This window comes from Oncorhynchus clarkii, chromosome 20 (assembly GCF_045791955.1).
Source record: "Oncorhynchus clarkii lewisi isolate Uvic-CL-2024 chromosome 20, UVic_Ocla_1.0, whole genome shotgun sequence".
In the NCBI taxonomy this organism is placed as follows: Eukaryota; Metazoa; Chordata; class Actinopteri; order Salmoniformes; family Salmonidae; genus Oncorhynchus; species Oncorhynchus clarkii.
Window position 1 is genome coordinate 62,636,016 of NC_092166.1, and position 25,380 is coordinate 62,661,395.

Genomic DNA, 25,380 nt, shown 5'->3' on the forward strand with positions numbered 1-25,380 from the left:
ACTGTGGTTTTGGCAGAGGGAACCGATTAGTCAGGAGTAAAAGGTCCTGCCCCCAGAGCGAAATCATGGTTTTACTTACAAATCTCTTCCTACAAATTTACAAAACGTTCTACATGATAACAGTTACAGAACTCCGAGCGCACGCAGATTCAAAATATTCAAGTGTATTTTTGATTCACAGCATAATATTCATAGTCGTAAATGGATTTGCAATAATTCTGAAAATAAATTACGCTTGCAGATCTTGAATGTGTTCAAATGTCAAGTAACACGTTTGCGTGACACATCATGATACAAGTTTACGAAATTAAATTACACATTTGCGAAATTCCAAATACAAACTCACGTAGTTCTGTCATTATACCCCATACTTAAATCCCTAGAGAGCAAGTGACCCGCAGGATTAACACACATGCAGGCCAGCTGGACCTCAGACTGGGCCATACAATTAAACAGATACACACACATGCAGAGTTGGAGGTGGGGACCTTTCTCTCGGACTCTATTTACATGACAGTATCACAGGGAGAGCTCATTACAGAGATAGTTGTCACGTGACTGTGTGTAGCGAGTGAATGTGCGACGCATATCAATACCAAGTATGTATTACTGCTAGACATTCATGCCATTTACAATGTCAATGAAATAAACATTTATATCAATGTTTTCTATAAAAATCACAGACAAATAATGTAATTCACATGGACAAGTGTATTGGTCAAATGAAAAGACAACATTAACGATCACCCACAAAACAACATATGAGGTCATATATTCTAATTATGGTTAGGCTAAACATTGAAATATCCAATAGAAGCAATGTTTAAAGTTAGAGCAAAAGTTAATTTTGATAGTAGTGGGTGGTGCAACTTTGGCATCTTTTCGGCACAGACATGACATAAGAATACAACAGTGATCTGCTGCCATCTACAGGACCCAATGCAAACTGCAATAACATCAGAGGCCATGTCCATGTGGCAAAGGCTTCTAAATTGCCCCGATGGGTTAGATTTCATTGCATTATGCCATAATACACTATACATTCTATTGTCCTTCTTTAATTTTCTTATTCTCTCTTCCCTTCCTTCTACTGCATCTGTTCTGCCATGGCAGAGTCCTTCACTCCAGCAGCAACCACGGCAAAGAAGAAAGAGGGAAAGAAGGAGCGGAGGTAGAGAGCGACCCAGGGGATGGGGTGGGCCAGCAAAACCTCTTTCTTCTTCCTGCTCACCGTTCGCATTATCTCATTGGCCAGATCGGCCGGGCGCACGCCAACTGAGGAGAGAAGGAGCAAGATACGAGTTAGCGTAACATAACAGGGTTTGATCAAAAAGGAACGTGTTCAAAATATTAAAACATAACGACAACAACTGAAGACCTCAACTGAAGACCTCAGCGGGTCTCATAATAATGAATATGCATTTTTTGTTACTCACTCAATATATGCTATATTGTCTAATGATTTAGTCTGAAAATCATTATAGACTCAAGTCTATGAATGTGTATATGTGTAAGTCTGTACTCATATACTGCCCGCCCTCATTCTGCTTGGAAGTCATTAGGTGTACATGCACATGTTTGCAGACACTAGACAGAGAGAGCTGTATGTACTCACATGTAGACAGGCCCTGAGGTTTAGCCGGAGGGGTGGAGGGTAGAGCTGCGTTGATGAAGGTGTGGCTGATAGTGCTTACTATTATCCCATACTCCTCCACCTCCGCTCGCAGGGAGTCAAAGAACGCCTGCACCGCATGCTTTGAGGCCGAGTCTGAAATAACACATGCACACACACACACACATAAACAGGACGCAACTCACCCATTGCTGAGGCTCATTCCATACGTTGCAGAAGAGATACTGTGCCTAATCATTATCTTGAACTGTACTGTTCAGGAATCCTGTGCATCAGACTATGAGAACTACAAATCCTTCTTTGAAAGTGCAACAGGTTTTTTATCTCATACATGCAACAGGGGAATATGTAATGCATCCATACAAGAGGTTCTGAAGGGGATAGCCAGTCTGCCCTGGATGCTGTTGACCAATAGAATGTGACCAGACCTCCTAGACATCATAGCTGGAAGGACACCTGCAACATCAATCAATCAATAACTGAATCAATCACTTGCAACACAACATGTTTTTTCCTCCTGTGAAAAGTCCTTCATACCTTTGGCCAAGGTGCTGGGTCCAAAGTAGTTGATGTCCATGATGTTCCGGTCCAGCTCCAGTGAGACAGTATGTACGGGGGCCTTCAGCTTCATGCTGCTGTTACACACCAGGATGTCCACACAGCCGTAGCACTCCACCACCTCATTCACCACCTCAGGCATACTGTCCATGTCACTGAAGTCCAGCAGCACCAGCTTGGGAGGGAATGTCTGAGCAGAGGAGAGAGGGATGCAAAAGAAAAGGACATATGAATGAGAGAAGGAAGGACAGTGATTTTATACTGTTACGCAGACTTTTACAGTAAGCAATACAATAGCAACATGGGTGTGAGGGTCTGAAGACAGCCAGCACTAAAGTATGTGGTTGTGCTTGAAAGAAAGGATGATTTAACCTCTAACTCAAACTTCAAATTCCTCTTACACATTTACATTTTTCACTAACACTCCAAATAGCGTATGTCTTTGCTCATCATCATATCGCCCTTTCCTAGTGTTCATGTTGGTGACATCTGTTATTTTTTCCATGAACACACCACTTCTCTGCCCTGTGCAGGAGAGATACCCAGAGGACAGTGCACTGTCAGAGGGGATATCCTGCCATTGTCTGCCACCAGAAGAGGAACCAGGAGCGGTGACTGCCGAGACAACTGGCGAGCACAAAACTATGATAATAACTAACTGGAACTTTCCTTTTGCTCAAGGGCGCCTATTAGTGTTACTCACCACTCTGGGGTCAGCCCCGCTGGTCAATGTGTCGTACAGAGACTCCATCTTGTCCCAGCTGGCCCCACACAGAATCAGCCTGGCACCACCCTTATGGAAGTGATGAGCACACTCTGGAGAGGGAGTGAGGAGCGGGTGAGAAAGATAGAGAGAGGGATGGATTTAGTCAACGGTGGCATTTACCCAGTCCTCTGTTTCAGAATTGAACAACATTACATTGTTGGCTATACGGTCAGAACATTAGACATTCTTCGCAGGCTATTTTTGAATCCCCATTTGAATTGAGATTGAATTACAAATAAGAATATAAAATCCTCACCACTTCCCACTCCGGACACAGCATCAGTGATGACCACCACTTTGTTCTTGACCATGGACTTGGACATGTACTGGATGATCTCGTTGTAGATGTAGTAGATCCCAGCAGCCACCACGATCAGCATGGGCAGCACCATCACAGTGGGGAGCGCCATCTTCTGCAGGAGAGAGAGAGGAGGCCATCAGTAAATTGTGTATTTCAGTCTGTGGTTTGTGATGTACGGTATTTTAAGTTCCAATCATGTGTCTGTATCATTGACAAACAGAAATCATATCTCAACGTAATGTTATCAAATAACAAAATATTTCAACTGGAGTAAACGCAGTGTAACAAGATTTATACATTTGAGGAATGAACCTGGGACTATGGAAGAATGCTGCTGTTGCCCAGATCAGCTGTCTACCACGGGACAACATTAAACACCTCTTCCTATAAAAACGTAAAGATGTGAATGAGGATGACAGAGAAATGTGAGGGTCACGTTTCAGCACGTAGAGGCAGTCTTATGGGTTTGACGCTGAACCCTTCCCGAGGACAGCTGTGCCCACTTCCAAGCCTAGGCTCTTGGTATAGATCTACAAGGATTGGATCGGTGCGAGCACATGGCGAAGACACCACTTAACCCCCTAGAGAGCAAACACTTCTACTTTACTCCTCACACTGACAATATGACTAAAGTATAGCCACACCAGTAGCCATAATCATGTCAAGTAGCTGTAGACAAAAGACAATACACAGAACATTTCCCCCCTCTGATCCATGTATATCCATCTATCTGTGCATGTGAGCATTCAGGGTTTCGCAGGGTGAGTCTGGTAGCACTGCTGACAAGTGTGGCCATATAAAGAGTGTCTGAGGAAGACAGCTAAATATAGTCTGGGCCAGACCAACCTGCCTGTCACCACTAAATGCCTTGCACTGTGTCACCTCCAGGATAGTCACTGGATACGCCAGCAAATGTGGACACAAACATAGCCTACTGTAGGCTATGACCTTACCCACCTTATACAGTAAGAAATATAACTTATCGTAACACCAATTCTCATAGGCAAAAGGGATATTTGTGCTCTGTATGCAGGCACCACAGGCACACAACAGCACAGAAAAGGCATTGGTAGGTTGACAAGACCTAGGGATCTGTCTGGGTTATCACCTGGTTAACAAATAGACGGCTACAGCACACACAAACAAATACACACACACTTAATCTGGGTTATTCTCGGATCACTTACAGCGTGCGTAAGGAGCTAATCTTCTGTTGTTCTCCAGGTTCAGTTAGATAACCGAGAAGTATCCCTTCTCTCGCCCTCTCTATGCCTCTATCCCGCCGTCCATTCACACAACTCCCCCTCTGTGTTTCTGCCGGACCCACTGCTTAGGTGTGGGAGCGGGTTGCTTATAATAGCATGTGGCGGAATCAGCCATTAATACTCCTATGTGGTGCCCATAGGATCTTAGACATGCCACCATGTTGCCAAAACGAATGGGGACAATTGGTGTGTGTACCCCAATATACTTAAAATAGGACCCTAGTGAACTGGCTGTGGCAAAGCTAGAGATTAATATAAAAAACAGAAGAGGAATTTGACCAACCAGTAGCAATGTGTAGTCATTCAGCAGGTTAGGAATAGATTACATAAAGGTTACAAGTTAATCCCGTTTACAATTAAGGTTTGTATCTTAAAATGGTTAAATATTTGTAAGTGTATTATCTCTGTCTAACAGAGTTAACACAACAAAATAATGAGCCATGTTTTCAGAATATAACATTTTAAAATGTTAGACACATTTCATGGGAACGTTGCAAGAACATTTGTTGTCAGGACATCATCTGATGGTCCCAAAGAAACGTTCTCCAAAAAAGATTCTAAAATGGAGTAAATAGTCCCCCCCCCCCCCCCCCTCATCAATCTACACACAATACCTCATAATTCCAAAGTAAACGTTTTTTTTTTTAAATGTTAGCAATAAAAATATAAAATAAATGGAAATATTACATTTACATAAGTATTCAGGCCCTTTACTCAGTACTTTGTTGAAGCTCCTTTGGCAGCGATTACAGCCTCGAGTCTTCTTGGGTATGGCGCTACAAGCTTGGCACACCTGTATTTGGGGAGTTTCTTCCATTCTTCTCTGTAGATCCTCTCAAGCTCTGTCAGGTTGGATTGAGAGTGTCACTGTACAGCTATTTTCAGGCAAACTCCAAGTGGGCTGTCATGTGCATTTTTACTGAGGCGTGACTTCCATCTGGCGACTCTACTATAAAGGCCTGATTGGTGAAGTGCTGCAGAGATGGTTTTCCTTCTGGAAGGTTCTCCCATCTCCACAGAGGAACTCTGGAACTCAGTCGGAGGGTCACCTCCCCGACCAAGGTCCTTCACCCCCGATTGTGTGTAGATTGATGAGGAAACGTTTTAAAAAAAATCAATTTTAGAATAAAGTTGTAATGTAGCAAAATGTGGAAAAAGTCAAGAGGTCTGAATACTTTCCGAATGCACTGTAAATGATTACATTGTGCATGTTAATTTATACAGTAATTATTAACATGTTCTCACCTGGGATTTGAACTCTGAACCCCAGTTCACGAAATTCAGATCTTCCTGCTACGCCACCATGTCTGTTAACAGTTAATTTGACCATTCTGTCATCATTGATTTGATTTACTTATTAATATATTACTTATGGAGTAATATAATGAGTTACTATTTTTAAATATTTAAATATTATTCATTTCTTTTTCAAATAAACCGTATAGTACTTTCAGAAGCATATCTCTACCGCCTTGATATATAAAAATAAAGCCTTGTCTCATGCTAATGGTTTTCATGCTTTAGGCTAACCCTTTTCCCAATAGGCTATCCTAAAGCCTATGGCAGTTGTGTTACCCCCGCTTTGAACCTTTTCCTTGTGGAAATGGTCCCATTATTTTGAGTTAATCGAGGAGAAAGAATTGTAGTCAAATACAAACTCTGAAAAAGCATCTGGAGGTTGTGCACAAAGGCACAAAGCTCTTTGCCAAAGTTCCAGAAATGCGTAAAAGAGAAGAAATCTATACATATTGTGATAATAAACAATATTTCCAAGTGTTCTAATGAAATGTCCAGATAAACAATCAAAATGTTGGATAAATGCAATCAAAACGGCAATAACAACCTATTTATAGCTTAGAATGTAAGAGTAGGGTGACACCCCTAGCGGGTCTCAAACCCAGGCCACTAGCACCAATGATGAACACCCTAACCACTGAACCAATAAGGGCTATCTCTAAGGCATGTGTTTATTGGGCCAGTATAGTTAGGCCCTGTCCAGAAGCATAAACCCTCCTCCCTAGGCACTTGTGTGGATCTGAAACAATTTGATCGGTGTAAGAAATAGGGTGAGTGCACTTTGAAGTTAATCTCATCTCTGTTGAAAGTACACTTAAGAAAATATCTTATTGATCATAGTGATTCAGGAATATCATTAGACAGCTGTACAGAAAGCCCTTAAATTGCTGAAACAAATAAATAAAATCAATGATGAGAATAGTCCGATTAACTCATACGTGACACGGACATGGTGGCGTAACAGTAAGATTGAAGTACAGTGAATCAAGAGGTTGAAAGCTCAATTCCCAGTTTACTGTATACATGCACAATGTAATCATACACTAAATGACCAAAAGTATGTGGACACTTGCTCATTGAACATCTCATTCCAAAATCATGGCCATTAATATGGAGTTGGTCCCGCCTTTGCTGCTATAACAGCCTCCACTCTTCTGGGAAGGCTTTCCACTAGATGTTGGAACATTGCAGTGGGGACTTTCTTCCATTCAGCCACAAGAGCATTACTGATGTCAGGCACTGATGTTGGGCCATTAGCCCTGGCTCACAGTCAGTGTTCCAATTCATCCCAAAGATGTTTGATGGGGTTGAGGTCAGGGCTCTGTGCAGGGCCGGCAAGTTCTTCCACACCAATCTCAACCAACCATTTCTTTATGGACCTCGCTTTCTGCACAGGGTCATTGTCATGCTGAAACAGGAAAGGGCCTTCCCAAAATGTTGCCCCAAAGTTGAAAGCATAGAATTGTCTAGAATATCATTAATTGTATGCTGTAGCGTTAAAATGTCTCTTCACTGGAACTAAGGGGCCTAGCCCGAACCATGAAAAGCTGCACACTAATGTTACTGCATGATTGTATCAGGTTTTCTAACGTGTTAGTTTTATTACTGTAGCTATGTTGATTATGATGTTACTTTAGCTAATATGGTGACAATGATATAAGTTGTGTGTAGCGGTTATGACATGGTTATGACAGCGGTTATGACATCTGAATTTGTCCAAACTAAACTCTTGTTTGCAAATGTTGGACTAGTGATTACTCCCTAGATGCAGGCAGAGTGTGCAAGGCGGTATTGCATGTGTCTCTCTGTCATCTCAAATTTCTCGACTTGTGTGCACCTACATTGTAAACTTTCATTCATAAGCTAGGTTGTAGCAACCTCATGATGGGTATAGGGTAAATTCAAGTATCATGTAGTAGCCTAAACCCATCACTTTTACATTGAACTGAGTGAATGGAATATGAATGCCAGTCATCCAATATGTTGTAAAAATTGTCCTCCCTCATCTTAAAAGGCACTGACCGCCACTGGTTTTGAATACATGTTTAATTCCCCCAAAAAACATTTGGATCAGCAAAGGGCATTTTCTCGACAGTTTACAAGGTCCAGAGAGGCACATTAGCAGGCCTGTCATAGTGAATATTTTCTCAGGATGTACTGGCGTTAACAGATAGGCCTACCATCAAAAACATGGCCTTCTCATGAGCTGTTTGTCGTGGATCATCATTCTCCCAAGTGTCCTATAATTAATTTAAAATATATATCACGTTTATTTAACTAGGTAGGCCAGTTGAGAACAAGTTCTCATTTACAAATGTGACCTGGCCAAGATAAAGAAAAGCAGTGCGACAAAAGCAACACAGAGTTACACATGGAATAAACAAACATAGAGTCAAACACAATAGAAAAGTGTGTGACCAGTAAAATATACTTGCTGGAGCACGTGCTACTGGTGGGTGCTGCTATGGTGACCAGTGAGCTGAGATAAGGCGGAGCTTTACCTAGCAGAGACTTGTAGATGACCTGGAGCCTGTGGGTTTGGCAGGAATATGAAGCGAGGGCCAGCCAACGAGAAGGTACAGGTGTCAGTGGTGGGTAGTATATGGGGCTTTGGTGATAAAACGGATGACAATGTGATAGACTGCAGCCAATTTGCTGAGTAGAGTGTTGGAGGCTATTTTGTAAATGACATCTTGGATATCAAGGATCGGTAGAATAGTCCGTTTTACGATGGTATGTTTGGCAGCATGAGTGAAGGATGCTTTGTTGCGAAATAGGAAGCCGATGTGGCCACCAACATGCTCACACATGCGCAGTTATTCAGGCATGCTTACCAGTGCGCTCTGCCTTCTCGCTTCTCCTAGCAGCACCTAGAATCAATAATGCTTCAATAGAACGAGCTTTTGATTGATTGTCAATGTTTTAATGGTTGGAGGGACCGGGAAGAAAAATCGCTGTGAAAGTGACCCAAATGATAGCTCTAGTTATTGTTCTCCACTCTTGTTGTAGTTGGCGTTGTAGTGTGAACAATGCTGTTCACTTGAATTTGAACCATTTTTTAAATCGCCATAGTTAGGACTCGTTAAGTGACGTCAACACCTAAATCGCGCAAAAAGTTTCAAAATAAAAGTATTCCCTCTACTTGAGCACAATATCACAAATCGTAGTATATTTAGCCTGTTTCAATATGCGTTCTTTTTTATCTGATCCTAACCTCTCCTTTTGATGCTATTTTGGTAAGTATTGAGGCTTATTGTTGAGTTCTGGTGGTTATTTGTAAATAGGAACTTTGCCAAGGTGGGTAAATTAAATTAAATATGCAATCAGTACATGTTAATAAGGGGACATCGAAATGTGTATTAAACAATGTTAAATATTAATGTGTTGAAAAGGAATTAATGATATAAAGTTCAATATTCTTCATTAAATAATATCTGGAATAATATTTGAATTCCCGTTCCACTAGATAGCAGTGTTCCCCATGTTGTTCCCAGTCAGGGGTCTGAGGATTCAAAAACAAAATAGTTTACGCTCTTGAAACGCATCCCTGCGTTGGTGGATGTGCTGTACATTGTTATAAACAGTTATGTTGCAGTGCTATAAACTGTTATTGTTATTGATTGTTATATAAACGTAAAAAATTATAAATTATTATTACACTGTTAAAAACAACAGACCTACACTGTGAAGGTCTTTAGTTTTTTCAAATTAATATTTGTGTGGAAAGTTTACATCAACTGGACAGACAGCACATGTACCTGATTTGTGGTCAGAAATGTGGGTTGAAATAAGGGAAGGGTATTGTCTGTATTAACCAGCCATCTGCTATAATACAGGGTATTATGTAATTTTATAATATTACAGGTTATTATTCAAAGGTTCTACAGCTGCACCCTCGAGAGCATCCTGATCGGTTGCATCACTGCCTGGTATGGCAATTGCTCGGCCTCCGACCGCAAGGCACTACAGAGAGTACATCACTGGGGCCAAGCTTCCTGCCATCCAGGTCCTTTGTACCAGGCGGTGTCAGAGGAAGGCCCTAAAAATTGTCAAAGACTCCAGCCACCCTAGTCATAGACTGTTCCCTCTGCTACCGCATGGCAAGCAGTACCGGAGTGCGAAGACTAGGACCAAGAGGCATCTAAACAGCTTCTACCCCCAAGCCATAAGACTCCTGAACACCTAATCAAAGGGCTACCCAGACTATTTGCATTGCCCCCCCTCCCCTCCTCTTTTACTCTGCTGCTACTCTCTGTTATTATCTAATCAGTCACTTTAATAACTCTACCTACATGTACATATTACCTGGACTAACCAGTGCCCCTGCACATGGATTCTGTACAGGCACCCCCTGTATATAGCCTTGTTATTATTATTTTACTCCTGCTCTTTATTTGTTACTTTTATTTCTTGTTATTTAAAAAAAAAATGTAGGTGTTATTGTTTATTTATTTTAACTGCATTTTTGGTTAAGAGCTTGTAAGTAAGCATTTCACAGTAAGGTCTACACCTGTGACAAATATAATTGGATTTGAATTGACTGACAGTAGGCTATTGGAACAATATGATAGTGGCTGTCGTAAAAAAAAAAAAAAAAAGTCAGTGGTGGCTGTAGCTCTCTGCCGAAAAAAACACTATTGGCGTAAATATGAATGGTATGACACTGGATCCTGTTAGCAGAGAGTCTAAGGATTTCCCCCCCCCCCCCCCCCCCCCCCCTATAGTTGAGACAACTTCTATAGAATTAGCAGTACATTGGCAAAAGCCTTTATATTGCTATAATGAAAAAATATATAATTGTAGCAGTTGATAGAATTTTATCCAAAAAGATTGAATTACACAAATCTTCATGGCATGACACCAGATCCTATTAGTATGGTGTTTGAGGATTCCAAATCACCTTCTTTATTGGAGACAATAGAAAATATCTGTATAGTGCTATAATAAGAGGGTTTTGGTAACAGTTGACAGTAGGTTTTCCGCAAAAAAACTATTGAATGACACAAAACTTCCTGGGATGACACCAGATCCTATTAGCACAGTCTTTGAGAACGTGTATAGTTCCAACAGTACAGGAACAAATAGCTGTATAGTGATGTCAGAGGCTTTCATTGAAAATCACTATTTTTGTCAGTGGTGGAAGTAGCTTTCTGCTGAAAAAAATACCATACTGACGCAAACCTTGATGGTATGACACTGGATCCTATTAGTAGAGTGTCTGAGGATTCCAAATCACCCCCTCTTTATTGGAGATAATGTGTAGTTCCAACAGTACAGTAACACATAGCTGTATAATGCTGTAATGAAAAGACGGTTTTGGTAACAGTAGGTTTTCCTCCAAAAACTATAGAATGATGCAGATCTTCCTGGTTTGACACCAGATTCTATTTGTAGTCTGAGGATTCCAAATCACCCCACTTTATTGGAGACAACTTGTATATAATTAACAATATGGTAGCAAATAGCTGTATAGTGCTATATCATATTTAGTTTAAATGTGGATATCAATCAAATATATTTAATAAAGCTGTTTACAGTGCTTTACAGATACTCAGCCAAAAAAAGAAAAAGAAGCAAGCAATGCAGAAGCACAGTGGCTAAGAAAACTCCCCAGCAGGTAAGAACCTAAGAAACCTAGAGAGGACCCAGACTAGGAGGGGTGGAAAAGTTCAACACCTCAGGAGTCAATGTCAGATGGGAGGAGTATGCTGTTGTCCTGACAAAAGTTACCCTTGAACAGGGAAAATGTGAAAATATTTTCTTCAAAACATGTTTAGATCATGTTCTGTTAAGAGTTGACAGTAGTGTAAAACCATTAATACTTCCAGCAACAGTGTTGGTATATTTGCATCATTATAATTTATAGTAAAAAAAAATATATTAGACAGTAAATCGATCTTTATTAATTGATTTCAATAATACATTGTTCGTTTTTTCAATACGTTTATATTTAAGTCACTTCAAACTTGAATATTTGTGATTTTAAAATCAGAAAATAAAAGTAAAACAATTACAGGGGAACTTTTATTTTGAAATGATGCCGTATGGTCACGTGCCCGTGATGTCACTAGGTTGACAATGCCCAACAAATCTGTGAGCTCGCGACCTCTCCACTAGGAAAGATTTCTCCTGAAAATAGGAAGAATATAAACCAGGGGAGCAGCTACCGGAGCTGGTTATCAAAACAAAACCGAAAAAGTCGTTAATGCTTCAATGATTCTGCAAGAGGCGCTTTGTCCGTTTACTATGTGTCAACGGGGAGAGAATTTCACTGAACATTTATATTCTGGACCGTTTTAACCCAAGCTAAACAGCTAGGCGAGAGGATTTCCAGCTCGCTAGCTAATTTACTGCTATAGCCAGCGAAGAAGCAGTGGTGGTAGACTTTGCAAAGAGCAACTGCTAGCTACGATCGTAGCTAGCCAGCTCTTGATAGCCAGCTACCTCCACTTTTGAGATTTTCCGTCAAATGGGTGCATGTTATAATGTGCAGTTGCTGTTTTTGCAATTTGCACAATAACATCAATGATTACAAAAAACCAAGCTAGTGAGTTTGTTAATCGCTTAGCTAACGTTACTCGTTCGGCTTTGTGAATTAAGGGCAGGCCATGGACTGAATAACGCACAAGAATGGTGTCTCGCTATCTTGATGACTAGCAGTCATATATTGGATCATATAAATTGGGTACAACTAAACAATAGAAACCTTGAATTTGTTTTGTGTGTGTAAAACTCAAGACCACAAACGTTAGCCTATATAGTTATTTGGATCATCATGCGTTGAATTGCTGGGCCCTTGTTCCAAATTGGATGAAAGAAACGCAGAACGGATTATCCAGTCGTCAATTTTGAACTAATTTACATTTACGGTGAACGGAGGCGATATACAATGTCTACAGCGAAAGAGAACCCTTGCAGAAAATTCCAGGCGAACATTTTTAATAAAAGTAAATGTCAGAACTGCTTCAAACCTCGGGAGTTGCATCTCTTGACCGATCAAGATCTGAATCAGGTAAATAATTGTTATTGTGATGATGTAGCCACATTGCAGTTCACATTTTACAAACACCTATGCGACAATGTGACCATTTGGGCGTTTCGAGTTTGCTGTTACTGTCAAGTTGTGTAACAGTCGAATTTTGGCAATATTTTAGCTTGCTACCTAGTCAAACTTCCAATTAGTATTCTAAAACCTTTAGAAACTGACAATGTCATTTCATTGCTGTCTACTTTGCCATCCTCAAGTCTATTAATTGGTAGTGTCTGATTTATAGCTCAGCGTGTGTGTCATTCTGGTTGTGTCCTCATTCAGTGACCATTTGTTGAAGACGGACTCCTTTAGAGATGAACTAATGGTGTGTGTATGCATGTATATGATTGTATAATCGCCTGCTTCAGTCTGACAAACTAAGGTGTGGTCTGCTAGGAAGAAAACCAGTGTTTCTCACGATCAACCACTGGTTCAATATGAGGAATCAGCTGTAATAATAATAGGACCCCGGTGTAAAGCCACAAATGATCATTAGATTTGGATAAGGGAGGTTTGACCAGCTTCAGGTTAGGAATACCATTTATTACTGGCAAATAACACCATCCTCCCAAAAGGAGGAATCAGCTGACCCATCATGGATCCTGTACAATTTTTTGGGAGACATTGTCCTGAAACATCCATATGACTGGCAGGCAGGGTCACCAGCTGACTTAAGGGACTGTGCTGCCACGCGCTGATAACTGTGGCCGCAAACAAGAAGATTGTGCCCTCCTGAACGTGACCCCAAATTCAACTTAAGTGTAGGTCTACACAAAGTCCTCACAATCAATCAAATGTATTTTAAAGCCAAAGTGCTGTACAGAAACCCAGCCTACACCCCAAACAGCAAGCAATGCAGGGGGTAGAAGCATGGTGGCTAGGAAAAATAGGAAGAAACCTATAGTGGAACCAGGCTATGGAGGTGTGTCCAGTCCTCTTCTGGCTGTGCTGGGCAGATATTATAACAGTACATGGCCAAGATGTTCATAGATGACCAGCAGGGTCAAATAATAATAAATCACAGTAGTTGTAGAGGGTGCAACAGGTCAGCACCTCAGGAGTAAATGTCAGTTGGCTTTTCATAGCAGATCATTTAGAGTATCTCTACCACTCCTGCTGTCTCTAGAGAGTTGAAAACAGCAAGTCTGGGACAGGTAGCACATCCGGTGAAATACTGTATGTGTGCTCACGTCGTATTACAAGTAGTGAATGAGAGGATTTCTATCTCTGAGATCATTAGCTAGTTTCTGTTGTATCCTATAATTGATCTCATGCGATGAGGTCCAGATGGGCCCTTGAACATGGCTTAAGAACAGCAACGCCAGCAAGCATCCTCTCCTCCACAAAATGTGTGTGATTGAAAAAGTGTGCATGTGTTTCTCTGCTTGTGTATTAGTGAGAATGTGTGTTTCTCTGCTTGTGTAGTGTATGCGTGAGAAAGTGTGTTTGCATTTCTCTGCTTGTGTGTATGACAGCCTGCTTATGATTACTGCGGGGTTAACCCCTTCAGACCTGGACACCTGAGTCAGGACTAGAATCTTAAAGCGATTACATCACTTCTTTAATCCTCCTGAGACCCAGCCTTGCTCTCTCCCAGGGCCTTTATGACGTCACCAGTGGAACCAGAGATGCTTCTATCCGCTGCTCTGTCCATATAGGGCTAGTAATGAGTTCTCATACCAGGGGAGTCTGAGAATTTAAACAATACGCTACAGCTAGCTAGTTCTAATCTCATAAACGAAAACAACCCCTTAAAAATAAGTTTAGCCCAAATCTATCCAAGGAACTAGTCATGACTGACTGCCATTTTGGACAGGAAAAATGTAAACACGGAAGAATGTAGCCTATCTGCGCTCTCATATTCTGTAATGGCATCCTTAGCACTGAGTGGACGAAATGAAATCAAAGTGAAACAGAGGGTGGTTCCACTTCTATGCGCTTGGCCTCTGGTTAGTAGATGCACCCTGGCTGGGTTAAGTGTATCTTAATGCGGTTTGAACACTATGCATGGCTCCTAGAGAGGCACTCATTAGTCTAACTGAATTTGAGCCCTAAATTTAAAGTGAGTTATTCTGTTTAACTCAAACTTTCACACTCTCCGGCCAATCGAGCACGCCTCCAGCATGAATACAACATTGAAAGAGATATGCCTAGCCCACATGGAAAAGTTATCTGAAAGGAAATGAATGTGGCGGAAGAGTATGTTTGGTGCTGGTGTGTTTAGTTGGTCACGCAGTGTTTCCCCTAGCATTTTTCCAGCAGCGGTGGAGTCAGGCAAGGTTGTTCTAGATCAAAACAGAGTGTAGGTGGTAGCCCAACCACGCCCCCGACAAGGCCGTTGGCTTGGCATAAATCATTCCGGAATTGGCGGCGTAGAGAGATGTGGCGTTTTTCAGCTCATTTCCTGTAATTCTCTAAATTTTCCCATGGAGCCGAGAAATGTTTCTGCAGCGTGAAAGCTAATTTCCTACAATCCACACTCATTTTGCCATGGCTAATTCTGTGTTATGCTCAAACATAATAAAACCAATGGGGCCCCCGGGTATGTGCCCTATCAGTAATCCAGCCATATAAAAAAAATACTCAAATTAGTTTGGTCTATTATCCCTGACTTTCTACCTCTTATTTTTAGTCATTTCTAGTTCTCAAAGATCATATTAAAAAGTTTACATTCTGCTGGGATAGGACAATAGTTTCAAAGGTTTTTTTTCTGGATCAAGGCTATTGCTGAGCTACGCTGCTCTGTAGTTCCCGAGGCGTTGGTGAGATAGAGAACCCACTCAGGATAGAAGGTGGGAGGCAAGGAAATGGTGGAAATACAGACAGAGAGAACAGTTTGGGAGTGATAGTGGGGTGATGATGGGAGTATAGAGGGAAGGAGAGTGAAAACCCAGGGAGAGAGAGGAGGCAGGGGTATGGAAGGATTTGAGGGAGGAGAGGAAGAGCTTGTGAAAGTGCGGGGTTGGGATTGAAACTGGAACAGTTTCTCACAGGTTACACTCACCAGTGGAGCCCCAAGTTCTCAAATTAACATACATAGATCTCAATTCCACATGGTCCAAAATGACATCCTAGACCTATAAGTTCCAGTTCTATCTATACTGAACAAAAATAAACATGCAACCATTTCAAATATTTTACTGAGTTACAGTTCATATAAAGAAATCAGTTAATTGAAATAAATTCATTAGGCCCTAACCTATGGATTTCACATTACTGGGAATACAGATATGCATCTGTTGGTCACAGATGCCCTAAAAAAAAAAAATAGGGGCATCAGAAAACCAGTCAGTATCTGGCGTGACAACTATACTCCTTGCGATATGGGGCCGTGCATTATCATCTTGGAAACAGGTGATGGAGGCAGATGGAATGACACAGCAATGGGCCTCAGGATCTCGTCATGGTATCTCTGTGCATTCAAATTGCCATCGATAAAATGCAGTTGTGCTCGTTGTCTGTAACTTATGCCTACCTATTCCATACCCCCACCATGGGGTACTCAGTGTGCAATGACATCAGCAAACCGCTCGTCCACACGATCCCATACACGTGGTCTGCAGTTATGAGGCCAGTTGGACGTACTGCCATATTCTCCAAAACGGTGTCTGAGGAGGCTTATGGTAGAGAAATTAACATTCAGTTATCTGGCAACAGCTCTGGTGGACATTGCGGCAAGTCAGCATGCCAACTGCACGCTCCCTCAACTTGAGACATCTGTGGCGTTGTGTGACGAAACTGCACATTTAAAGTGGCCTTTTTTTGTCCCCAGCACAAGGTGCACCGGTGTAATGATCATGCTGTTTAATCAGCTTCTTGATATGCCACACCTGTCAGGTGGATGGATTATCTTGGCAAAGGAGAAATGCTCACTAGCAGGGATGTCAACAAATTTGTGCAAAACATTTGAGAGATGCTTTGTGTGAATGGAACATTTCAGTGATCTTTCATTTCAGCTCATGTAACAATGGACCAACATTTATATTTTTGTTCAGTGTACAATCAAAGGCTCTGCATTGGTTTTACTTGGCTAGGAGGAGTAAGGTGAACTTTCAGATGGGTCTACCTTACGTTTGAATGGACCTTTTGGCATGACTCCTAAATGAGTGGAGGAGAGAAGAGCGTCCAGGCCTCCCTGGATTGTACTAGGGAGGCAATAAGAGGTTAACGCGTGATAGAGGACGCAATTTTATCTGTCCGATTATGGCATCTGAGAGAGTATGAGCATCTCCATTTTGAAGTTGTCAATTTTCTTCTACTATGAGTTGGTAAACAAACTGAAACAGTGCATACTGCCACTTGGAGTGTGTTGTTTGAACAGGTATGAAGCCAAGGTTGACGATTTACTGCCACCTGAAGTTATGGAATGTTTTCTCACGTGTGTAATTCATTGGTTAATCCCTCCTGATGACCTGGATGGAATGATGTGATCCTCCCTTAACCCATAGGAAGTCCCACCCAGTTTTCTACTTCAACATTGTGAAAGTCCCCAATAGCGCTGCCCATGCTAAAACAGACTTTTGGGCACTAGAGTCGTATCTCTATGGGATAACCTCACTGCCGGTGGGGTTGGAGGCGGGCTGGAATGGAGGGGGAAGGTAGAAGGTCTGTGGGAGAGAGCTGAGGGGGGAGGGTGAGGTCAAAGGAGGACCACTATAGAGGAAGTGAGGCGTGTGTGTGTGTGTGTGTGTGTGTGTGTGGAGGGAGGAAGGGTGCAAGGGTGTGTCCCTCCTCTCCAGGTCTCCTGGCTCCTCAGCCCACCAACATCGCTACAGGCCACAGCTGCTCGCTTACACTGCCTCTCCTTGTGTCTCGCTCATTCTTTCCTGTCCAGCTCTTTCTCTCTTCCTCGCTCTCTCTTTGGATGTTTTGTAAGAGAAGAATGGAGAAATCGGTTATGCATTATAGCAAGACCTGTGTGATATTTGCTACTTTATTGAAAACATTGCCCATATAAGATCTGAGGACAGGAAACATCAATTTTGGATCGTAGCCTAGGCGTAGACTTCAGTGCTGCAGATAATCAGCTAATCAGCAATAAGTAAAATAATTAGTCATCATTGCTGCCAAAATGGTAGACTTATCAGATTTCTTAGGACTAGGTCATGGCATGTTTATCTCCTCAGTCACCCCATCACCTGTTAAAAGTAACCAATTAAATGTCTCTAGAGGCAGTCAGTCTATGCAAGCGGAAACGAGGCACATAGATTTGACAGACATGCAGGGACACGGGCTAGCTAGTGACAGCCAGGGCCAATACCCACACAGTCTAATAATCGTACACTCCTCTTCCGCACGTGTAAGACACTAGTCTGGATTTTGCAAAACAGCACTGACAGCTGCTTCTTGGTAATGTTTAACAGTAAAGGTTAGACCAAGACAAACAAGTTTTAGAGTGCAAAGAGCAGCCATTTTAAACAGCCACCCCCTCACCGTGGGAGCTCTGCTCCATGTTTATACATTTCCACATCTTTTGAACTTCTGTGTTTTCATTGGAAACATGCAGGTTTTTGGCTCAAACAACTTCCACGAAGTGAATGTAGGTTTATAAGCAGGCGCTGTTCTCATTCACAAATCTTCATTTAAGTCATTTGAATGCAAGGCAATGGTGTCTATCAAACAATGCTAATTAGGCCAACAGGCTTGCTAACTGGTTTTGTGGTTTGAAAACTGCCTCATTGGGAGGGTCTATAGGAACATCTGGACCACAAAATGTGCCCTCTCCTTGCTGACTGCTTCCCAACAATTTTAATGATTGTCTAAATCGCTCTGTTTTACAGGCCAAACCTATTTACGGCGGATGGCTGTGCTTGGCCCCCGAGGGAACAGACTTTGACAACCCCATGCAGAGATCCCGGGTAAGAGCAACCATGAGGCGTGCACGCGCTCACATGGAATGGGGGATGGGTTAGTATGTTTGTTCCCTGTTCTTCCATAGCACTGTAGTCGCATGATAAACATTAGACAAACACCATTCCCGGGGGCAGCAGAACCTCATAGTGAGAGGGAGATAGATGGGTGAACTTTGACCAATCGGGATGTTTTAATCCACTTAAAATCCATTTGGGAAGTAAGCTTTGAGGCGTAATGGAAGCGCTTGAAACACAAGCCCTAGCGTATAATGGAATGGTCAGAGAAATGGGCTCTAGATCTGCATACGTATTGTCCTTTTCATGCCAATTTGCCTGGTGCTATACGTCACAATGATTAGAGCGCACTTACGGGTACACATAGTGGCGTGAAGGAGCCGAGCACTTGCTCATGTCCGGATCATGGAATCTATTCAACAAACTGCGCTAAGCCAGATGGGCCATGGCGCCGAAGAACCTGCGCTATCTTGGGGGCGAGTCCACTGGGGCTGCATCTGCATAACGATGGCTAACTGTGAACATGGGCTTACACCTTTGACGGTTAACACCTCACAATGCAACTTTCGATTATGCAGAGGTTGTTGCTCTTCAGAAGTTCTCACTGTCAGCCCTAGCAATGTGATAAGGCAGGTTGCCTATTTTGAATGCACTGGGTGAGGTAGGTGACACAGTGATCCCGGGTTAGAGGATAAGGAGAGAGACTTGAGGTTCTGTTTTATTTCCTCCAATTCAAACTTCATTTCCATTGACTTGTGCTGACAGTAAACGAAAACATTTAACAGCATATTTGATCTTAAACCATTACTTTTCACAATCTGAGCCAGTAGTCAAATGATAAATATAATTTCTCCAAAGCAGTAAAATATTAATTGAAGGTACAAATGAGATCCTTTCAATATGCAAATATTTCTAACAACATCCTACCGCTAATAAACAACAGTGCATCTTTAAATGCAGATCAATTGAAGAATGTAAATAATATTGCGGGTTACTTACGTTTGGGTATTGGACTCACGGATAACAGAAATGAAAGGATACATGTTGGAGAGGTTTTGTACTAGTGCTTAGATTGTTTGGCACTGAACTAAAAGACAAAGGAACTCAGGTATTTAAGAAGTGAAATTGGTTGCAGGTGTGCTCAGCATAGAGATGTACAAAGGGTCTCTCATGCCAAAAAAGCGTGTTTAACATGGGCAGCGCCATTGAGGACTGATACATTGCGATCTCTATACATCTCTATGGCTCAGAGGTGTCTGCAGGCACTCTGCGTTGCGTCCTGCTTAAGAACAGCCCATGTGGTGGTATATTGGTCATATACCAGATCCCATCGTGCCTTATTGCTTAAGTATAACACTGGCGTTACAGTTGAAAAGCAGCAATAGAGAGTACTAGTGTTGTCACGATACCAGATTTTTGACTTCGATACCTGGTTTAGTATCCCAATACTCGATACCAAAACAATAACACAACAATACCACTGCAAAAAAGAAGCCATATTACCAGGTCACAGTTCAATTATCATTACGTTATAAAAAAATGTACGTCCATATTTTTCAGAGACCGCCATGTAATCGATTAATTAATCAATTATACAATCAATTTGACTTTGGTATGTTTTTACCATTCTAACTTTAACAACATAATGGTAATAATTTTATTTTGAATGGTAAATCTTTATTGATAAACTGGGTAAATCAAGATGTCGCCTAGGCCTATCCACAATACAGGTGAATGCATATTCAGTGTGTGCACGCATTGAGTTTGAGCTTGTTTTGGCTGATTTCATTGGGCTACAGATGACAAACAGTCTGTTTCCCTTGCAAGGGCTCCCGAGTGGCGCAGCGGTCTTAGGCACTGCATCTCAGTGCTAGAGGTGTCACTACAGACCCCCTGGTTTGAATCCAGGCTGCATCACATCCGGCTGTGATTGGGAGTCCCATAGGGTGGAGCACAATTGGCCCAGCGTCATCCAGGTTTGGCCGGGTATAGGCCGTCATTGTACATAAGAATTTGTTCTAACTGACTTGCCTGGTTAAATGAAGGTTACATTTATTTTATTGTACTGTTCAACAACATTTTAATAGAAGTAGCTTATTTTATACAAATGTGCTCGGTCTCTAACAGAGTTCACTGATCATCTTTGGGAGAGACGTGAGCGAGCGACCGAGTTAATTAATAAGGTGGCACTCAGCTTTGAAATCAGGATTTTTTTTTGCGTTGTAGTTTGCATATAATCACAAACAAAGTACGATGGTTGTGAATGGATGTTATCTTTAGCTGTCCGCTACCAGTATCTTCTTGCATTTGTAAAGTGTTCTAGCATGTATAGACATTTGTTTTACGAACAATAATCGTGTTTAAAAATGTCTACATGCCGTGTCGCATGATGATGTAACATGATACAGCCCAGACTCTCAGTGCACGCGATAATAAGGGCTCTGCTGCGCTGGTAGACAAGCTTGATTCTTGACACTTTTTGACAGGAGTACCAAAAGTAACAAATTCTAGTACCGAACCGTTTTTTTATGTTCTAGTATCGGGAAAAGTACAGAAGATTCGGTATACGGTGCAAGGTTGGCTAATACTAAGTACAGTAATGGATGTTACAGTTTCATCAGGGAGCCACAAAGATGAAGTAAATGTCATCGCTGAATTCAGGTCATGGTTGCTATTTCACGCAGCCACAGAATAGAAAAGTTAAACAAAATTTGCATTGTTTAAAGTTGAGACACATTCACGCAAAAAATAAATAAATGGGGTGTTTAAGTATGCCTTCAGGATAATGTAGTAAAGTTAGCCTCGCATAGGCCCTTGAACAAATAATTGAGACCAAGGACATCCAAAATCCATCAGATGACGTTTTTAATGAAGCCAGCAACGCAAATAATTCATCTCAGTCATTGACAGTATACAGGTTTTATTGCATGTTGACTAACCAATCACAGTGACATGAGAATAAATCAAGTCATGATCAGTTTCGTATATTTCGTTCAGGTAAGATTAGTAGATTGGAGGTCAGAGACCTGACAGTGTGGTGCCAGGACAACAACCTCTCCCTCAACGTCAGCAAGACAAAGAAGCTGATCGTGGACAAAAGGAAATGGATGGCCGAGCGCGCCCCCATTCACATCGACAGGGCTTCAAGCTCCTCGGTGTCCACATCACTAAGGTTCTTTCATGTTCCACACACCAACATAGTCGTGAAGTTCTACAGCTGAACCATTGAGAGCATCTTGACTGGCTGCATCACCGCTTGGTATGGCAACTGTTTGGCATTCAACCGCAAGGCGCTACAGAGGGTAGTGCATACTGCACAGTACATCGCTGGGGCCGAGCACCCTGACATCCAGGGCCTGTATACCAGGCAGTGTCAGAGGAAGGCCCAAAAATGTGTCAGACTCCAGCAAACCAGGTCATTGATTGTTCTCTCTGCTAGCGCACGGCAAGTGATACTGATGCATCAAGTCTGGAACCAACAGGACCCTAAGCAGCTTCTGCCCCCAAGCCATAAGACTGCTACATTGTTATTTAAATAGTTAGTCTGCTTAGCTATTTGGTTATCTGCATTGACCATTTTTGCACTAACTCATATATGTTGCTGCTACTGTTTATTATCTATCCTGTTGCCTAGTCACTTTATGCCTAGTTATATGTACATACAGTTGAATTTGGAAGTTTACATACACTTAGGTTGGAGTCATTAAAACTAATTTTTCAACCACTCCACACATTTCTTGTTAACAAACTATAGTTTTGGCAAGTCGGTTAGGACATCTACTTTGTGCATGACACAAGTAATTCTTCCAACAATTATTTACAGATTATTTCATTTATAATTCACTGTATCACAATTCCAGTGGGTCAGAAGTTTACATACACTAAGTTGACTGTGCCTTTAAACAGCTTGGAAAATTCCAGAAAATTATGTTATGGCTTTAGAAGCTGCTGATAAGCTAATTGACATCATTTGAGTCAATTGGAGGTGTACCTGTGGATGTATTTCCAGGCCTACCTTCAAACTCCGTGCCTCTTTGCTTGACATCATGGGAAAATCAAAAGAAATCAGCCAAGATCTCAGAATATTTTTTGTAGACCTGCACAAGTCTGGTTCATCCTTGGGAGCATTCTGTACAACAATAGTAAGCAAGTATGAACACCATGGGTCATACCGCTCAGGAAGGAGACGCGTTCTGTCTCCTAGAGATGAACGTACTTTGGTGTGAAAAGTTCAAATCAATCCCAGAACAACATCAAAGGACCGTGTGAAGATGCTGGAGGAAACAGGTACAAAAGTATCTGTATCCACAGTAAAACAAGTCTTATATCAACATAACCTGAAAGGCTGCTCAGCATGGAAGAAGTCACTGCTCCAAAACCGGCATTAAAAAAGCCAGGCTACGGTTTGCAACTGCACACGGTTTGGTTTGCAACTCCATCCCTGAAGCACGGAGGTGGCAGCATCATGTTGTGGGGGAGCTTTGCTGCAGGAGGGACTGGTGCACTTCACAAAATAGATGGCATTATGAGGAAAGAAAATTGTGGATATATTGAAGCGACATCACAAGACATCAGTCAGTAAGCTTGGTCGCAAATGGGTCTTCCAATGACCCCAAGCATACTTCCAAAGTTGTGGCAAAATGCCCCTGACCTCAATCTTATAGAAAATGTGTGGGCGGAACTGAAAAAGCGTGTGCGAACAAGGAGGCCTACAACCTGACTCCGCTACACAAGCTCTGTCAGGAGGAATGGGCCAAAATTTCACCCAACTTATTGTGGGAAGCTTGTGGAAGGCTCCCTGAAAAGTTTGACCCAAGTTAAACAATTTAAAGGCAATGTTAGCAAATACTAATTGAGTGCATGTAAACTTCTGACCCACTGGGAATGTGATGAAAGAAATAAAAGCTTAAATAAATAATTCTCTCTACTATTTTTCTGACTTTTCACATTCTTAAAATAAAGTGGTGATCCTAAATGTCAGGAATTGTGAAAAACTGAGTTTAAATGTATTTGGCTAAGGTGTATGTAAACGTCTGACTTCAACTGTATCTACCTCAATTACCTCATACCCCTGCACATTGTATCTTTACTGGTACCCAGTGTATATAGCTACGTTACTCATTGTGTATTTATTATTACGTGTTATTACTTTTCTATTATTTCCCTATGTTCTTTCTCTCAGCATTGTTGGGAAGGCCCCTAAGTAAGCATTTCACTGTAAGTCTACACCGGTTGTTTACTAAGCATGTGACAAATACAATTTTATTTTCATTTGATTGATAGCGGCATCGTTCACTTTCAGGGAAAACTGGTCTAGCCTCTTGGTAGCTAGTTATCATTAGGTCAAATAATGCAAAATGATGTACTAATATGAAAGTGTAATTGTAAACTATAAACCCACCGTAGCTTAATTTATGAATGAGGTCCCAGTTGAAGTTGCCTGGTTAAATACAGCCTGGATTCGAACCAGGGTCTCTGTAGTGACGCCTCTAGCACTGAGATGCAGTGCTTTAGACCGCTGCGCCACTCGGGAGCCCCCAGTCTGGTTGCTGTCTCTATTAGAGGTCAACCGATCAATCGGAATGGCCGATTTCAAGTGTTCATAACAATCAGAAATCATTATTTTTGGGCGCCGATTTTTTATTTAAAAAAAAATCTTTATTTAACTAGGCAAGTCAGTTAAGAACACATTCTAACGGCCTAGGAACAGTGGGTTAACTGCATTGTTCAGGGGCAGAAAGACAGATTTTCACCTTGTCAGCTCGGGGAACCAATCTTGCAACCTTACAGTTAACTAGTCCAACGCAATAACGACCTGCCTCTCTCTCGTTGCACTCCACACGGAGACTGTTACGCAAATGCAGTATGCCAAGGTAAGTTGCTAGCTAGCATTAAACTTAGCTTATAAAAAACAAAAAAATCAATCATAATCACTAGTTAACTACACATGGTTGATGATATTACTAGACATTATCTAGCGTGTATATAATCTGACTGAGCATACAAGTATCTAAGTATCTGACTGAGTGGTGGTAGGCAGAAGCAGGTGCGTAAACATTAATTTAAACAGCACTTTTGTGCATTTTGCCAGCAGCTCTTCGTTGTGCGTCAAGCATTGCGCTGTTTATGACTTCAAACCTATCAACTCCCGAGATGAGGCTGGTGTAACCAAAGTGAAATGGCTGGCTAGTTAGCGTGCGCTAATAGCGTTTCAAACTTCACTCGCTCTGAGCCTTGGGGTGGATGTTTCCCTTGCTTTGAATGGGTAACGCTGCTTCGATGTGGTGGCTGTTGTCGTTGTGTTGCTGGCTCGAGCCCAGGGAGGAGCGAGGAGAGGGACGGAAGCTATACTGTTACACTGGCAATACTAAAGTGCCTATAAGAACATCCAATAGTCAAAGGTTAATGAAATACAAATGGTATACAGAGAAATAGTCCTATAACTACAACCTAAAACTTCTTACCTGGGAATATTGAAGACTCATGTTCAAAGGAACCACCTGCTTTCATATGTTCTCATGTTCTGAGCAAGGAACTGACACGTTAGCTTTCTTACATAGCACATATTGCACTTTTACGTTCTTCTCCAACACTTTGTTTTTGCATGATTTTAAACCAAATTGAACATGTTTCATTATCTACTTGAGGCTAAATTGATTTTATT

General features: G+C 41.7%; 2 protein-coding genes across 5 annotated transcripts in view; one reads left to right on the forward strand and one right to left on the reverse strand.

The window, feature by feature from the left end:
• Positions 1 to 691: 691 nt before the first annotated feature.
• On the reverse strand, positions 692 to 4,611 carry LOC139376669 (dehydrogenase/reductase (SDR family) member 7Cb). The gene is made up of 7 exons (XM_071119506.1): positions 4,446 to 4,611; positions 3,214 to 3,370; positions 2,895 to 3,007; positions 2,171 to 2,381; positions 1,997 to 2,089; positions 1,616 to 1,768; positions 692 to 1,275 (listed from the first exon to the last, which is right to left on the reverse strand). Exons 2-7 carry the CDS (start codon positions 3,365 to 3,367, stop codon positions 1,088 to 1,090), a joined length of 912 nt encoding a protein of 303 aa, XP_070975607.1. The 5' UTR covers positions 3,368 to 3,370; positions 4,446 to 4,611; the 3' UTR covers positions 692 to 1,087.
• Positions 4,612 to 11,931: 7,320 nt separating this feature from the next.
• LOC139376670 (myosin phosphatase Rho interacting protein) overlaps positions 11,932 to 25,380 on the forward strand; it is a 67,224-nt gene continuing 53,775 nt past the window's right edge. For all 4 annotated transcript variants that reach the window (XM_071119509.1, XM_071119508.1, XM_071119511.1 and 1 more), the window contains exons 1-2: positions 11,932 to 12,831; positions 18,630 to 18,707. In XM_071119509.1, coding sequence (XP_070975610.1) covers positions 12,709 to 12,831; positions 18,630 to 18,707 — 201 coding nt within the window. In that variant the 5' untranslated portion in view covers positions 11,932 to 12,708. The remainder of the gene's footprint in view (positions 12,832 to 18,629; positions 18,708 to 25,380) is intronic.